Consider the following 18,244-nt stretch of genomic DNA (forward strand, 5'->3'; position numbering starts at 1 on the left):
ATAACTCAAAAAATATATAACTCAGATTATGTTCATTTGCCATAGCAATAAAGATAGAGTAAAATTAGGGGATCAAAAATGCTTGGCATTGATGTTTGTTTTGCCAGCAGCTTATAATAATCATGATCATCTGTAATTTTTCAGAAGTTAGATAAAAATCACATATCTAGATATTATTTTTAAGTGAAAACCAACCACCTTTTCTGGATTTAGTTTCATTTAAATTTTAAAACAAACACCGATAAAGTAAGCCAAGCTCTAAATATAATTAAACAATGTAGGTTACAAATTTTTTTAAAGTTTAAATTTAGATGCTGTCCTTTAGTAATTTGTAAATTTCTTCACATTTCCTTTCCCCTTTGAAAAGCAAAAACTCTTGTTTTTCTAAGTTCAACTCACTCCCACTGCCATCCAGTCTATTCCGGCTCTTAGTGACCCTATAGGACAGGATAGAACTGCACCTGTGGGTTTCCAAGCCCAGACATCTTTATGGGAATAAAAGTATTGTCTTTCTTCTGTGGAGCAGTGGCTGGTTTCAAACTGCTGACCTTGTGGTTAGCAGCCCAATAAGTAATAACCATAAATTAAATGAATAATATTCCCAGTTTAAAAGTGCTTTTAAAAATTTAAGTAACAATATTCTATAGATAAATGTGATAAAGAAAAAGAATAGATATTATACACAAAAATAAATGCAAATGGTTGTATACATGGGAATTTATGTTAAAACTCACTTATAATAAGAAATATTCAACTTAAAATCATGCTGAGATACTATTTTTCACCTATTAGGTTATCCAAAATCCATAAATTCAAGTACATAGCCTATTGCTCAGGTCCTTCAGAAGCAAATTTATACAAGTATGAAATGGAAATATGTTGAAAAATTATATACACCTGATCTCTTTGATCCAATTGTCCCACATCTAGGCGTCTTCTTGAATATATACATCAACAAATACAAAGCATATTTGTATGTTTTACAATAGCAAAATATCCACCTAAAATCTGAATAAAAATAAGCCACTCCCACAATGATGCCCAGGCTGCTGGAGAAAGATCTCAACATTGATGTAAAGTGACCTCCAAAGTACATTTTTAAAAGAAAAGAGCAAAAATAGAGTGTGCTATGATTTTATGTAAGGAAAATAAATCCAAATATACATTAGCTTTTAATTTAAAAAGAAGGATAAATAAAAACTTATAAAAAGAATATTTACAGGGAAGATAAGGAGAGAAGGAAGCTGGGCTTTTAAGCTTGCCCTGTTTTTCTTTTCTTTTGAACTTTGAAGCTTATGAAGTAAAATAATCTTTGTCACTCTGTAAACCCAGTAAGATGGGTAGACTTTGTTTAGATTCAAATAACCTAGCTGCAAATACTCTAAATCAAATACCTTAACTGCAAAGAGGCATTTTTGAGAGAAGAAAACTGTCAACATTGAATAATTATAAGATCATATTAAGGAATCATTATGTATCAAATATGAACATAAAAAATTGGGTATGTTTCTAAAAGAGGCCTTAGACATTAGAGATGCATATGGAAGTTTTTGTATGTAAAATCTTATTACACTTTGGTATTTTAAGTACTCAGTGGGGATTAAAACATAAAGAGAATTGGGATAATGGGAATTAGATAGCTCAAACTTCTTTAAAATGTACATATATTCTGGTCAATTATAATTTAAGGGACTTATCCTAAATTATAAGTATGAATATGTAGGAAAGTTTAACTATTTTTAGGAGGATCAAAAAAAGAAGCAGAAAAGGAAATACCATGTGGTTAAATAAATTGTATTAGATAAATAAAATAATGTAATTCAATTCAGCCTTTAAAATTACATTGAAGAAGGCTTTTTAATAAATTGCATGGAAGAGTTTTCTTAATACAAATTGACAAAAATAATTTATAAAATCATAATTCAGTTTAGATTTTAATAAAAAGAAATAGATTCACAGAAAAAACGTTAGAGTGACATATTCCTCAGTGTTTATATTGGCTACATTCGGCAGGTCAGAAGTCCAGTAATTTAAAAAAATCAGTACGTGTGACCTTTAAAGTATCAAAATACATGCATTACTTTTGCACAGCAGCTGTTAAAGTAAAAGGCAGCTCTCCATAAGGCAAATAATAAATTTTAAAATATAATAAAAGAGAAGACATAAATGAATAGAAATATTTAGATTGTTTTGAAGGTTTAGGAAAATGATAAAGAACAATCAGTATACTGTAAGTTGAGACCTTTTTTAAAAATCAGCAGTGATGTAACATTCATCACTTGACAAAAATAGTTTCATAGAGAGATTCCTGACACATTCAACACAGACCCTTAGGGAAAAGCGAAATATTTCTTCTTTTGTAGGAGAAAAAGAAGCCCAGTGCTAATTGTGAATTTTATGTGAAAGACAGAACATGCTTGAAGGAGTCGTCAGTTGAACTTCCCTGATATACAAATTAGATTCCCTCCTGGGGCGTGAAGCATTCACTGATGTACGTTAAAGATGATAACCTTCAGTATCTGTTATAATTTAATTATACAAAATCCTCACAACTGAGCAAATAAGCGACATTAATGTAAACAGAAAAAAATATGTTGAAGTTATCAAAAATTTAGGCGGGACTTAAATTGCGAACACCTGCTTTGCAGAACACCTGGTTTGGATGATGGTGGAACCCAAAATCCATTTGCAGGGTCGCACGTGGTAAATTCCCTCTGACCGTAGTGCAGGGTTGCAAATAGCCATGCGGTCAGACAGAGAGCACTGTAAAGTCGATGATGGCAGATGCAGTTAGGTTAACATGTAACACCCTATCATTTGATCTCCCTTTGTGACCCATTTTAAAGTTGTTTCAGCTTTTCATATTTTCTCCTTTCCTTTTGCTTGAAGTTTTTCTGCATTGTCTGGTCACTGTTGTTGAATTGTTTGTTTGCTTCCTGTTTGTGTTTTGTATGATTTTCTATATCTGGAATCCAGGAAAGGAAAATCGATAGAGACAGTCACTGGACTAATAATTCCGCAGGGGCATGGCAAGGAGGATGTGTGGAATGGAGAGCTAACAAAATGAGCATGGGAAGGAAATGTTCTCAAATTGATTGTGGTGAATACTATGCAGTTCTTCTTCGTATGATTGAGTGATTACATTGTATCACATCTGAAGTACATGCCTAAAAACCGTTTAAAAATATTTAATTTTACTTAGGCCCACAATCAACAGTCATGGGCTCTGCTGCTGCTGCCAAGTGCTGCGGAGTAGAATCAGACTCAAGAACACTATGTACGACAGAATGAAATGCTGCCAGTTTCATATTACTCTCAAAATTAGTATTATATTGGAGCTCACTGTTGTAGTCATTGTGTCAATCCATCCCATAAAGGGTCTTACTCTTTTTTGCTGGGAACAGCAGTCAGGAGATCAAATCATATATTGAATGGGCAAGTCTGCTACACCAGACCTATTTAAAGGGTTGAAGAGCAAGAACGCCGCTTTGAGGACTAAGGTGTGCCTGAGGCAAGCCATGGTATTTTCAGTCACCTCATGTGCATGTCAAAGCTGGACAAGAAATAACGACAATGGGTTCAAATATAATACCAACTGTGAGGATGGCATAAAACTGAGCTAGTTCTGCTTGGTACAGTGACTCCGTGTATTCTCTCCATCTCTTCTTTAAAGCTTCCATTATCGTTCAATATTTTGCCCATGTTGTTGATAGGCTCCATTGACTCTGTTACAACCCATAGGGACTCTATGCAGAAGGGAACTAAACACAGCATGGTCCTTATAATTGTCCCTGTGCCTGAATACATTGCTAAAGCCATCGTGTCAGTCCAACTCGTGGAGGGCTTTCCTCTCTGTCGATGCGTCCTCACTTTATCAAGCATCATGTCCTGCTCCAGGACATTTGATCTCCCTTTTGATCCAATTTGATCTGCAGGACATATGATCTCTCCTGACAATATGAAGTCCAAAGTATGCAAGACGAATTCTTGCCCTCATTCCCTCTTAGGAACACTCTGTTTATACTGTTCTTGAGATAGTCTCACATTGATTTTGAATAGCATCACCCCTCCCTATGTAAGATTTTGATTTGGAAGTAAATCGTTTACATAAAGAGTAAAGGTTCCTTTTGAGGAATAAGTTACACCTGAGCCAAACCAAAATATTTTCAGTCACTTCATACGCATGAGAAAGCTGAACAATGAACAAGGAAGACAAAAGAAGAATTTAATGTATTTAAATCATGCATCTGGCAAAGAATAGTCAATATTGTGAGAAGAATGAACAAACCTGTCATGGAGGATGTGCAGCCAGAATGCTTTTAGAAGCAAGGATTATGAAACTTTTTCTCATGTTTGGTACATATTCTTAAGAGGGATGAATCCTTACAGAAAGCCATCCTGTTGGCATTTTATAGGGTCAGTGAAAATGGGGAAGTTTCTCAATGAAATGAGTTGACACAGTCCCTACAACTATGGGCTCAAACATAGCAAAGGTCGTGCGGATGGCAAAAAACGGATCGGTGTTTCATTCTGTTGTGCATAATGCCACTGTGGATTGGAACAGACTCAATGGCACCTAAATATAAGAATTATTTATGTTTAAATACACACTATGAATTGACTTCATTGAACTTTTGAAAACAACAGTACTTTTGAGCTATTTTATTTCTTCAGATAACACACACATTTGAATTTTAAGAAGACAGTGTTTTCATATTGGTTATTATAGAGAAAATTGGTGAATTATGTAAACCCCTCTTCTTTTACTTGTTTTCAGGATAAAGCAATTTTGAGAAAAATGAGAAAAACATTGTAATATAGCCTTTTACAATATACTTAAGTAAAACAAGAGGTCAGAAACCCTAGACATTTAGTATATCAGAAGATATAAATATACTTTATTTTAAAGTAGATCAGTTGCTCAATGGTTTGGGAAAAGAAAATATGTGAAAACTTTTATTAAAGTAAATGTATAAAATATTCAGGGAACAAGATAGCACACACACACACACACACCACACAATGGAAACTGAATCTGTTTTTTGAAATTATCTCAGATATTTACGAATATATTCACTAAGATAGATTCAGATATTAAGACATACGAAAGTTAGTGCTCAGAGTTTGAGAAATATAATCTGAGAAAAATAGTTTATAGAAGTCTACCAAGCTCTTTAAAAGACCTTATTGTAAAGACCCTAGCATGGGTAACATGAGTCCCAGGGGTAATATTTGTTTGTTTCTTTAGTCATTGAAATCATCCCTTAGCAGGGATTTATTGATCATTTCCCATGTTGTAGGTAGTTCTAGTGAGTATATGCTTTTCTATGCCCAGTTATATAGATAGAATAAACTAATCAGCAGTGCTGAACAAGGTTTTTTGCCTTCAAGGAATATCTTCATTATCTAGTGCTGTGAACGCCACAAGCGGATGGCTTTCACAGGAAGCTATTTCTCACAGCTGAGGAGGCTGGAAGTGTACAGTCAGGGTGCTGGCGATGAAGGAAGAGCCTTGTTTCCTCAACGTCTACTTCCATGTTCCTTGGACATCGTCAGCATCTTATCTATCTCACCTTTTCTCTCCTTTGAGCTAAACCGAAATATTTGCAGTCACTTAATATGCATGAGAAAGCGGAACAATGCATAAAGAATTAAATGTATTTAAATCATGCATCTGGCAAAGAATATTTAATGTTATCAGAAGCATGAACAAACCTGTCATAGAGGACGTACAGTCAGAATGCTCCTTAGAAGCAAAGACGATGAAGCCTCTACTTATATCGCGAAAGGGATAGGACTCAAAATGCACCCAACACCAATCTTTCCCCATTAGGATATGATAACCCACTTTTAAGAGGGATTGTAACCACAAAAAAAGATTTACAACACACATTAGGGGGACATAATTCAATCTATAACATGGAGTTTTCCGTGTAGTGAGGCAAGAGAAAAACCAAAACTTGTTGCAACCCTACAGGACAGAGTGGAGTTGCCCTGTGGGTTTCTAAGACTGTAAATCTTGACGGCAGTAGAAAACCTCATTTTTCTTTCACGGGGCGGCTGGTGGTTTCAAACTGCTTTAGGGTACAGGGGGTGTTAGCGGTCCAGCAGGCAACCCACTAGACTCCAAGGCTCCTTGAGACGCGCGAAGGCATTGTCCATAGTTCAACGGACAAAGCCTGTCATTGGTGGAGGATTCCAGGTGCGTGATGCTGGGGATCCAGGCAAGGAACTTGGAAACTTACTAATTAAACACACAGTGAGGTGTGGTATTGATGAGCTATTTACAAGGGAGTGCAGGGACAAAAGCCCTGAGGTGAGAAGAAAGATGGGAGAAAACTGCAAAGCTATGCAAGGTGAGGTTGCAGGCAAGTAGGCGCCACGTCATGCAGGGAGTCTGAAGTTGGTTTTACCACGTCCATTTTTATCCTACAAAATAAACGAGTGGCCTCCTGCCTGTATAACCGACGGGCACGTTTTCCGGGTGTGTTTTGGCCAAACGGCTTTTGCTGGTTGGTTTTCCATTTGTATGCGCTGGGAGGGGTCACTGACTCTCCCATCTGTCCCTATTGACTTCACACGAGAGTTCCTCCAGAGTGGCAGCTGGAAGAAAAGCAGTTTGCAACCCTTTTCTGAAGATCCTAGGTTCTCAGATATTGTACTTAAAATATCCCCGCGAAAGAGAAGCGGAAGGCAGGGCTCCGCGGCTCAACCCACGTCACCGCGTCTCCGCGCTGGGGGAGGGGCGGGGCTTCCAGTGGGAGGAGAAAGCCGCGCGAAGGTGAGTAGGGGAGGGACTCACCGGATCGCCACGTCACCTGGGAGCTGCGGACGGGAGCGACGCAAGCCCACGTAGCGCTGCGGCGCCATTGCGCATGCTCCATTCTCGTTGCCAGGGCAGCGGGCAAGGTGCTGTTTGGAGGCTGAGCCTGATGAGTCTTCTGGATGCTCTGCCCTTTGAGTTCAGAATCAGTCTCGATCAGAGGAGGAGCAGAGCTGGGTGCAAAATAATAATCATCTGTCCAGAAAGCCCGCGGATTCCAAAGAAATGTGAGTAGACTCGGCCCCACAGACGTCGGCGCCATGTCAGACTTCTCTAGTGAGACCCTGAGTTCTTTTGCTGATGAGGTCAAGAGTTCAGGCTCATTCATACCCTCCACCCATGCCTCTGGGAACAAACCTGAGAGTGGAAAGGGAGCCATAAGTTTGGAACTTCAAGATAAACAGTCTGAACTGGCAGAGTTTAAAAATAACGAAAAGTTAAGTAGACAATGGACCAACCTCCCTAAGAGCAAAGAAAGTAACTCTGTACAGAACCAACCAGATACCAAACTTAAAAAAGAAATCATTGTAGCATCAGACCAAGAATTGAAGGCGCTGCAGTCGTTCTGCGCAGTTAAGATAAACCTGATCTATCACAGAGGCAACTCGAAGTCGGTACAAAGCAGCAGAAGTAAAAAGCAGCAACTCAGACTGCATGGAGAGCGCCCAGAGATGGACGCACAGAAATGTACTGTTCCCGCCGAGATTGTGAACAGAATCTATTTTAAAAATGTCAGCGCAACTCTAAAACAGGTATCAACGGTGAAGCAGCACATTTCTTCGGAGTGTCACAATTGTAACAGAAAAAGGGCAGAACTGGCTCAGTCTGCCTTCCTAAAGCAAAAGAAGACTTTCCTGGAGTCACTTTCACTCCAACAGAAAATAGACGAGCATCTTTACACCAGAGACTTTCTCACCTTGATTGGAGAAGCCCACAAGTGCCTTCCGAGACTTTCAGATGACCCGAGACTAATCTGGAAAAGACTGATGGAGAAAAGTCTGATTGGATGCCCCGGCTTTGAAAAGTCAGCCGCACAGCAGATGTAGCAGGATGGAAATAAAAACTGCCACATTCACCGTTTTGTCTAGCACTTCACAAGCCATTTACCCTAACCAAAGCAGTGTTTACTAACAGCAACCTGTTGTGTGGTTATGTGTATGTAGTATGCAATGTGTTCTTGGTATGTATTTGAATAATTACCAGCACTTCTGAAGTCATTTTGGAAGTTAAGACTTGGTTTTGCTTCTTCCACAGATCTGAAGGCAAAGAACATTTTTTTTTCTTTTTTAACATTTTATTAGGGGCTCATACAGCTGTTATCCCAATCCATACACACATCAATTGTGTAAAGCGCATTTATGTCGGCAAAGAACATTTTATCCTCTCTCTCTCTCTCTCTCTCTCTCTCTCTCTCTCTCTCTCTATCTATCTCTCTATATATATATATATATATAAATATATATATTTTTAAACATCTATAAAGGATACTTTTGTAGTTGGACCAGTTAAAAAGCTTTATGCAACAATCCCGGAGAGAGGTGGTAGTTTGGACTGGAATAGGTCACAGGGAACGAACCGTAGAGCTATAAGAGATAATTTGGAGGCAGTAATTGGTAATCCTTGGTGATCAAAAGGATATTAACATTTAATTAAAAGGAAAATGCCTATAATGCTACTAGATTTCTTCCTGGGGCACCTGGACTAATGATAATTGACATCATCACCATAGTGGCACTGAAAGAGCATCATGTTTGGTGGCAGTGATCATGAATGGGATTACTTGGTGGAATTTATAGAGTTGCAACCGATAACAACATCAGTTCTGAAGTATATTTGAAATACCTGGGGAGTTGAGGAACATTTGATTATTTTGTTTTCAGTTTGGAGGAAACCTGTAGCCTAGTGCTTTTAAGTAATAGGACAGGAGAAATGGTTGGTTCATATTTGTCAATTGAAGTCATAAATGTGGTGAGCAAATCTGGAGGTGAGTGGATAAGAAGACAATCAGCTAGGATTAGCTCCTGAGGAATTCTAACAGTGAATGGGTAGTGGAGAAAAAACTAGCAGTGGTGGCTGAGAGGAAAATCTAGCAGTGGTGGCTGAGAGGACTGTGTTGTGTTCTCGAAACCAGAGAAAAACATTTCAAGAAGGATCGGTTGCTTAAGCACATCAGTGCAACTGAGTGGTCACATTGGTTTAATCATGTAGCCCTATTGACCGAGCAATAGTTGTTTGACTTACAATTTGGGGCAGAATACCTTAGGTAATAAGTGCTTTAAGGAAGTTAAAAATATAAGTATAGAATGCTTATTGAAAAGATTAGCTGTGGAGGGGGGAGAGGGCTACTGGAATTAGATATGAGGGAAGAACAAATTCTCTGCAAAGTCATTTTGGTCATGGAGATTTTATGAAAATTTACCTGTTCCTCCTAATTTTCATTATGATTAACAGTACTTTTCCTCAGAGAAAATTATGATTTTTTCAAAGACAATTATTTTGGAAGATATTAGACTTCAGAAAAATTTTATTGATTGTTTATTTCTCTACCCAAATAAAAATGCTGGCAATTAACAGCATTACCTACACAGTATTTTTTCTCCTTAAACTATCTGAGCAACACATTTATTTGCAAGGAATCTACATAAGACAGTCTATTATATTCCAATATTACCTTTTTTTGCCATCGATTTGATGCAGAAACCCTAATAGGACTGAGTAGAATTGCTCCGTTGGGTTTGTTACCTGCAACTTTTACAGGAGCCACGTCTTCTTTGAAGACCCACACCTTGCCACATGTGTTTTTAGACAACAGTTAGGGGCTGGAATTGTCTTACACAATGTACGTGTTGTAATTCCTTACTTCTATGAATAGCTTTACTGAGCCTTGTTGGTGTGGTGGGTTACTCTTTGGACTCCTAACTGCAAAGTCGGCAGTTTGAAACCACCAGCCGATGAAGCTTTCTGTTCCCATAAAAGACAGACAGTCTTAGAAACCCACAGGGGCCGTTCTACTCTGTCCTATGGGGTCGCTGTAAGTCAGAGTTGATTGAATGGCAGAAGGAAGGAGATGCCCGAGTTTATAAGGATGCTGTGTTTATATTCTATCCCATTTTGAAATGGGCTGTGTTGTCATGTTAAGGAGACGGGACTAGTGTTGGATGTGTCCTGAGTCCATCTCTTTAGATACAAGAGTTTAAGCAAGGAATTGAAGAAGAGGGATGTGGCATGACTGATTCCAAGGAACCTAGAGATAGATCTTCGTGGAACCGGGCACCCGCACTGAACAAACTCGTACCTTCCTCCAGAGTTGGCAGAGAGAAACTTCCCCTGTGCCAGCTCTCTGACGTCAGACTTCTACCCTCCTGTGAGATCTTTCACAACAGTGGGTGCCAATAGTAATTCATGTGACGATAGTGCAGTACTGGGCAGTGTCGCATTCTGTTGTACATAGATAGGGCCCTTATGAGTTGAAAGTCACCAGGCAGCACTTAACACCAGCTAACTCTGAGAAAATATATGTGTGTGTGAAAGCCATTCACTTGTGGTTATTTCTAAATAACTAAGCAACTCCACATACATTCGCAATCAGCTGCTAACCTACAGGTCGATGTTTGAACCTATCCAGTGACCCCAAGGATGAAGACCTGGTGAGCTGCTTCGATAAGGCTTACACCCAAACTGGCAGACAGTGACACTCTGAGGGTTTCTGAGGCGATCAGTCTTTCTTTGTAAGAGTAGATAGCCTCATCTTTTCCCTCTGAAGCAGCTGATGGGTTTGAACCACCAACCTTTCCTTAGCAGTCCAATGCTTACCAGGCAACACCAAGAAAATTGTAAGGAACATTTCATCGTTGTAACGTGGGGTTGCCATTCTTGAATTTAAATAGACTTCACTAGAAGAGTCGCAGTTCTCTTAGCTCTCTTATTAATTGTGCGTCCATATAATGTATACTTTTGTTGAACTCAGGTACTCTACGTTGCCTTTTCCAGCAGGTGGATTCTTCAGCCAGCCTTAAATCTCACCTTTTTTGGTATCTATCCCGTAAAACATTGCCTAATCAGAATTAATGGTGGTAGCCTGTATTTATGTTATAGCACTGGGTCTTAATTAATGTGCTTTTCACTGTTCCTTGATTGTCGACAGCTCATTAGAGACACTATTGTATACAGTATCTCAAGTACTTAGCACAGTGTGTAGCTCTACATGGTTTGCAATAAAAGTTTCATGGGTGAAAAAAAATAGGTACTTCTAACCAATGAGGTTTAAAGTGATCTTTTGCACTAAAAGAATATAATCTGCTAATATATTGTTATTTATCAATGTCTTCACTTTGTTTAGCTGTTTTCTGTAATTTTTCTCATCTCTTCTGGATGCGATTCCCTTTAAATAGATATGTACATATGTAAATTTTTTTTAGTGATAAATTAGTTAATCAGGGAAAACATTTTTGTGTGAGATCTTTCCAGTAAATATATAGCTAATGAACACAGTATTCATATTAAGAATTAATTTTGAACGGTAGTTCTTTATAATTCACATAAAAGAAAGGATTCTGTTTGAATTGTTAATTTAAAAAATAATTTCTGGATTAAAAAATTAGTTGAAGATGCTTGGCGGTCAAGCTTGAAAGTATTTGTGTGTGTACTTAAACTCAGAAAGAATAGATCGTTTTTGGTGGGGGTGGGGCATCAGACACCCAGAAGTCTCCCTGGAATTTTATTTTGCCATATATATTTTTTAACAATTCAGTGGTTTAAATGTATTAAAAGGTTGTTCAGTCATCACCGCAGTCAATTTTAGAACACTTTCTTCATTCTTGTACTCATTATTAGACCCCACTACCCCTCAACATCCCTTAAGGAACTATTGATCAAATTAGTGTCTTTACAGATTTACTTATCTTGGGTTTAACCAAGAAATTATATTAATAAAAACCCTGAACAACAAAATAAACACAACCTCAATCCAAGAGAAAGTAGAAGATAATCGAAACCAGGACAGATAATCGAAAAATGGGTCAAAGGGAAAAAACTGATAATATACTAAGTTTTAACCTAATTATATCTACAGTAATACTCTTTCTAATGCACCCTGCCTGGGGCATAACTATTCACACCCCTGGTTAATTGTCCAAGGGAGTTCAATGCAGGCTGAACCCCAGAAGGGGCTCTGCAAATGGATTTGGGGCATTCACAGTCCTTCATAACCTTTTGCAAACAGGGTGTTCAAAATTTAAGCTCTAATACATTTCCCTTTCTCTACTTGGATTTTATTATTTACAATCCTCGGATCATAACAGGCTGAGGTGATTGCTGTGTGTTCTAAAGACCAGCGTTTAAGAGTAAAAAATGCTAGAAATATATTATTTCATTACAAGCTTTTTATGGTTGCACCCAAGATATTTCAGTTCAGCTGAAATGAAAAAGCCCCTCAGATCAGGTTTTAAGAGATCATGTATTTTCCCAATGCACTAAAAATGTAGCTGATAATGCCCCGGTATTTAAATATGCAATTTGAATAATTGTAATAAATTATACAACGTTATCTATGTCATTCTTTATGTTCTTTGATCTAGATTTTCATTGTAATTCTACATGCAAAGCAAACATGCATTTCACATACAGATGCAACCAAGAAATCTTTGGAACAGAAGTAGATGCTGTGCCAGGATGAGGGAAAAGCAAATTCAGTCCTTGACATCTGATTTGTTTAAATTTCAGAACTGTTTAGGAATGTTTAGGACACCCAATTCTGAATGCCTCCAATTTTAAACATGTTGGTTTATTTCATGATGAAGCCTAATTTAGTAACTTGGCTGGTTCTGTAGCAACCTAGCTAAATATGCTGCAAAAAGAACAAAGAAAGATTGTGACTCTAAGTGGGTGTGGGCCGTCCCCCATTCAGTCTGCAACTGGCAGTTAAAAAGCACAGAATAGTTAAACTGGGAAACAAAATATGATAGTTTCACCTCAGTTGTAGGTGAGTATCCTTGTTCAGCAGACTCAGATTACGTGGAAAACGGCTTCTACAATTATTTTTCATCATGGCGCAGATATTCTTAAGATCTAATTTTCATCAACCCGCTGTTGATTGAGGTTTAAGTGAAGGTTAAGAGAGAGTATGTGTAGTCATCTCACCTAAAATTTGCCTCAGATACTGACCCGGATGGTGCCATCCACATGGTAGGAGAACAGGAAGAGATTTACTGCTTTCCTGGGGAGGCTTTCGGTGGAGAGCAGGGAACGTTTCCAAGCAGGTTCAAAATGACTTGAGAATGAGAACAGAAGATAGATATGGCTATTACTGTAATTAGGCAATGGGACTGGCTTTTTAAACTCCTAGAGCCACCTTCACACTCCTGAGCTGTGCAGCGCCTCTAGGAAGCAGGGGTGGAGGCTGCAGGAGCCTTTGAAAGGAAGGATTCTCTTGGGGAAGGGCGTGGGCAGGAGAGCATTCATAGGCGTGTCTGTTGAATTGCAATTTTAACATGTTAGCAAATGAGATTTGAAGTATCTTTTTCAATAAAGAAGTAAGTAATCTACTAGCATACTGTTATTGGTCCATGATTTATCTTTGTGTGGAATCTGATCAAGAACCAATGGCATTGATAGAAGAAGCCCAAATTGCACTGAAGTCATTGGCAAAAAGCAAGCGGCCAGGAATTGACAGAATACCTTTTGCGTTTCCTCTGCAAATAGATGCAGCACTAGAAGTGGTCAATTATCTATGCCCTAACGATGGAAGACCACTACCTGGATACAACCTGTTGACTGAGAGTCATATGTGTGTTCATTCAAAGGAAAGGTGATCCAATAGAATGTGTAGTAATTGTCCAACCCTATCATTAAGATCAAACACAGTGAAGTTTTACTGGAAATAATAATTTCCAGTAAGTACTTAGAAAAAGATTATAGCAGCACATGCACAAAGAACTGCCAGAAATTGAAGCTGGCTTCAGAAGAGGCTGTGAAACAAGGGATATTAATGCTGGTGTCAGATGAATCTTGGCTGTAAGCAGAGAATACCAAAAAGGTGTTGCCTGTGCTATTGACTATGAGAAGACATTTGACAGTATGAATCCTCACAAACCATGGATGGCATTGGAAAAGGGAATTCCAGAACACTTAGTTGTGCTCACATAGAACCCATGTCAGCAACAGGAGAGGAAGATCCTCAACAAGAAGGATTGACACAGTGGCTGTAACAATGAGATCAAACATAGTAACAATTTTGAGGATGGTGCAAGACTGCAGTGTTTTCCTTGTGCTGTTTTGATTTTCTGTCTGTGGACCTGGGGATCACTGAGTCAAGGCCAACTCAAGTGCACCTAACAACAAGAGCACCTTCTCAGAGAAGTCCCATGACAGTGTGCCATTTTATCAGTAGGAAAAATTTCTAATTAAAATGTGCAACGAGGAGTAGGTTACCTCTAAGATTTCCCAAATGAAATCCCCAGTTTACCACATAATTTCAGGGAATTTAACTGAAGTGGCAGGATCTCGTCTTACTGTGTAGGGCAATGCCCTTTAAAAAAATCCTTTCTGAATGTTTGTAAATTCTGACTGAGTTCATCAAACCCTGGCTATGATTGTGTCATTAGAGGATATCATGAATGTGATTTCAAGTCTGTGTTCCTGGAAGTAGCTCGATGTGGCTCTAGGGCATTGCCTGCAGAGACTGTGCTCAATGGCAGGGATGTTGCAGTAGCCTGTGTGTGGCTATGCAAGGGCAACTTGTGGTTCTTTGAAGACGGAGGCGTTTGATATAGGCAATTAATGAAACATTAAAATGTTTGTCTGCAAAATATTTGCCAATTGCTGTTTAGATAGTCAATAATTTAAATAATATTGGTTTGGAGGAATCTGTGTGGGTGAGACCACAATCTGATGGTTACTACAATGCAAAAGTCATACAAATTATTCTTTTTAAATTAAAGAACAAGACAATTTTGGCTAGTAAATGAAATGAAAATACCATTTTTTGAATGGGACTTGTTTAATGGATTTCAGTACTTGAAGATCCTTTTTTCATTTATATTAGGCGACATTAACGATTTTAAACATCTCACCTCTCAAGTCACTGCCATTGAGTCGATTTTGACTCATAGGGACCTTATAGGACAGAGTAGAATGACCCCTATAGGTTTCTGAGACTCACCCTTCGTGAGAGGAGAAAACCTTATCTTTCTCCCTTGAAGAAGCTGGTGGTTTGAAACTGCTAACCATGTGGTTAGTAGCCCAACATGTGATCCACACCACCACCAGGGCTCCTTATTTTAAACATAGTTGTGGGGAATCCATGAAATTCTAATTTGTTAAACCTATTATGTGTGGCAGACGCTTAAATTAATTTTATTTTATTACTTATTGGGTCAGAGTTTCCATGCTCACTGTAGGTTATTTTAGGGGAGCGAATTCTATTGCGTTAAAGAATTTAGATAAGGCACTTATTCCAATGGTTAGATGATACCTAGGTCTTTGTTTTCTCTTTTGTATTCAGGGACTCCTGAGGATTATATGAGTATATTGTTTCAATTGAATAGCATTCCTGGCTATAACTGTAGGTCTTAAGGCCATGAAGGTTTATTAAGTGGTACATCACACTATGTTTCATAAGCGCAGAACTCAGGCAACATGATGCAGAGGTTCAAAAAGTAATTGACGCTCATTTCGCTTTTTGTTGTATAAATTATTTTAGTAAATTTGGGATTTCCAATTGGGTTAAATGGTGACCTTTGTTCTAGTTTCATGTCCCTTTATCCAGATTTGTGTTTGTTTTGGGCGGTTACTGAATACACTCTACTGTGCAACACACTCATGTTTATAAATGTCTTCCTCTTGGTGTTTCATAATCAGTATCATCAGGCATAGGGGGCTCCACTGTGATAATGGGGGCTTTAAGTCAGGTTTAAAGTAATCCCTTGGGATCTTTTGTAGCCACAGTAGCATGATCTGAAGGAACACCAATGACATTTTGGGGATGTGCTGCCTTGGAAAGAATGAACCTGAGCATGCCACATGGTCAGCACCCCGTGGGTCCACGCATTCCAACAGCACAGTAGAGCTTCCTTCAGCACTCTTCAGAATGAGAGCCGTCCTTGGTTAAGGCACACAACCAACCTTCACAGAGTAAGAATTGTTCTCCTGTGCCCCAGAAGCAACCATGGCCTATGCTGGAACCGAGACCCAGGATTGCATCTGACACACACAACTCTGTCTCTGTCAAGACACACCAGCCAGGGCCACTTTCTTAAGAGGGCCCTCCATAGCCAATAATTGAGACTGCTAGATTGTTTTTTGGAAATCTATATTAGAATCTTGGTAGGACTCAGAGAAGGCAACACAATGCAGTGCAGCTCAAAGAGCAAGCTTGCCAGCAGAAAGCAACTCAACTAAAAGTGTAACCTCGCGAGAACACAGCACAATGAGTCAGCAAGCCCGAGTAAGAGAAGCAGGATCCCGAGCACTGGTCGTCATGGCTTGGTCATCTTATTTGTGACCTACCTGAAGAAATGAGACGCACCCCTTACCCCTATTCTCATTTGGATGTTTTTTTTCCTTACTTTTTTTTTCATTTTTAAAAATTTAAGTTAGGTGGGAGTTTGCATTTCATAGCATCAACTTTGTATCCAACTGTTTAAACTATTAATCAAACCCCTTAAAAATTCACCCTCAACATGATCCTTGATCCCTCTTGTCCTTCTTGTGGACTCCTGTCTTCCATGACACCGTCGTGAAACCTGCCCACAGCTTCGTTTGATCTCACCTCCCTTGCTCTCCCCTGCGTATTCCCTTTGGTACAAATGTCTTTATCTTTTTCTGCTCCCCTCCCCCTATAATAGTGGTCTTATATATTTGTGATTGACCAATTTGTTTATTTCAGCATGAAATTTTCCACATCCATCCATGTTATGAGATGCTTAGTGGTTTCATCATTCTTTTCTATGGATGCAAAGTACTCTCTTGTGTGTTTGTACCAGAGTTTCTTGTTAAGTTCCATTTTAATAACCGGTTTGCCAAACTCAACAAAAAATTAGGTATCGGTTCTACTGAACCGGTACAAACGGGCTGAATCCCACCTCTGGGTAGTTTGGATGTTGGCGGTGACATACAAACAAGGACCATGAGACTCTGGGAAGAGCAGGACAAGCTCTGGAATGGGGAAAAGAGACTGGCTTGGCTTTTATTTGAATAATGTGTGAGGCTGGGGTGAGGGTTCCTGTATGTAAATGGAATCTTTTCTGGTTGAGCTTTAGTGGAGGAATAGCCTGGGCTTTCTTAACAGCTTAACCTGAGACGGAAGCTGGAGTAGGGGCTTTAAAAACCATTAGCAGTTGAATACTAAAGATGAAGCCAGACTTGTTACTAATCAACTTCTCCTAATATAGCAGCTTTTTATTGTTGTTAAGAATTAAAACATCTGTGTCCCAGTGACTCATAAGGACAAAGTAGACTGCCCTTGTGGGTTTTGGAGACTGTAATTGTTTAAGGAAGTGGAAACCCTCCTCTTTCTCCTGAGGAGTGGCTTGTAGTTTCCAACTACTGACCTTGAGGTTAATAGCCCAGCGAATTAGCACTACGCCACCAGGGATATGAGTCAGAAAATGCTTGACGGCTGTAGTTTATTGTTGACGTGTTGTTTGGTGTCCCTGAGAGACCTCTCGTTCTGTTAGGGTTACGTTTCTTCTTCCTTCACCTCTAGTTCTAGTCGATGTTTTCTCTTGGGTCACCACACATTTGTCAACTCAAGTTTCCTTTTGTTCAATGCTAGTGAACCTTTTAGTATATTTAAGAAATCAGTTAGGAGGACAAAACTGAACTCTTTATTTCTATATAGACACCTCATAGGTGTTAGTCACTATGCAGGTGATTCGAATTCATGGCAGCCTTATGTACAGTGGAATAAAACATTGCTGGCTCCTGCACTAGCTTCATGAGTGTTGTTTCAATCACTTGCTGCTGCTATTGTGTCTGTGCATATCCATGAGGGTGTTTTTTTCCCTCATCTTCACTGACTGTCTATTGTACTTTACCAAACATGATAGTCCATTCAAAACAGGACTTTTAAGATAAGCCTGTTTCCGCGCCATTCTTCCCCATTTTAGTAAATGGCACTCCCATCCATCCACTGATCGTGGCCCAAATCTTGATACCAGCTTTGCTACTTTCTTTCTCTGATGTTCCACATCATTGCAGAAGCTATCCCTGTATTTTTTCCCCCAACATTGGTCTGATCCAACGCATACACATAACCTCATGCTCGCTGTTGTTTGCTCTAACTCAAGCTTAAACCATTGCATTACATGTCTGTGTTAGTCTGGGTGGATTAGAGAAACAAGTTCATAGACACTCATATGTGTATAAGAAAGAACTTTATATAAGTGAGCAATTGAATATTGAGAAAATATCCCAGTCTAGATC

General features: G+C 38.9%; 1 protein-coding gene across 1 annotated transcript; it reads left to right on the top strand.

Annotated features, from left to right (window-relative positions):
- Nucleotides 1-6,939: 6,939 nt before the first annotated feature.
- CUNH8orf48 (chromosome unknown C8orf48 homolog) lies at nucleotides 6,940-8,113 on the top strand. Its single transcript, XM_004718163.4, has one exon. The coding sequence runs from the start codon at nucleotides 7,084-7,086 to the stop codon at nucleotides 7,867-7,869; it is 786 nt and encodes a 261-aa protein (XP_004718220.4). The 5' UTR covers nucleotides 6,940-7,083; the 3' UTR covers nucleotides 7,870-8,113.
- The last annotated feature ends 10,131 nt before the right edge of the window (nucleotides 8,114-18,244 follow it).

Source organism: Echinops telfairi, unplaced genomic scaffold (assembly GCF_000313985.2).
Source record: "Echinops telfairi isolate 266 unplaced genomic scaffold, ASM31398v2 ScPeMD7_9;HRSCAF=40, whole genome shotgun sequence".
NCBI lineage: Eukaryota > Metazoa > Chordata > Mammalia > Afrosoricida > Tenrecidae > Echinops > Echinops telfairi.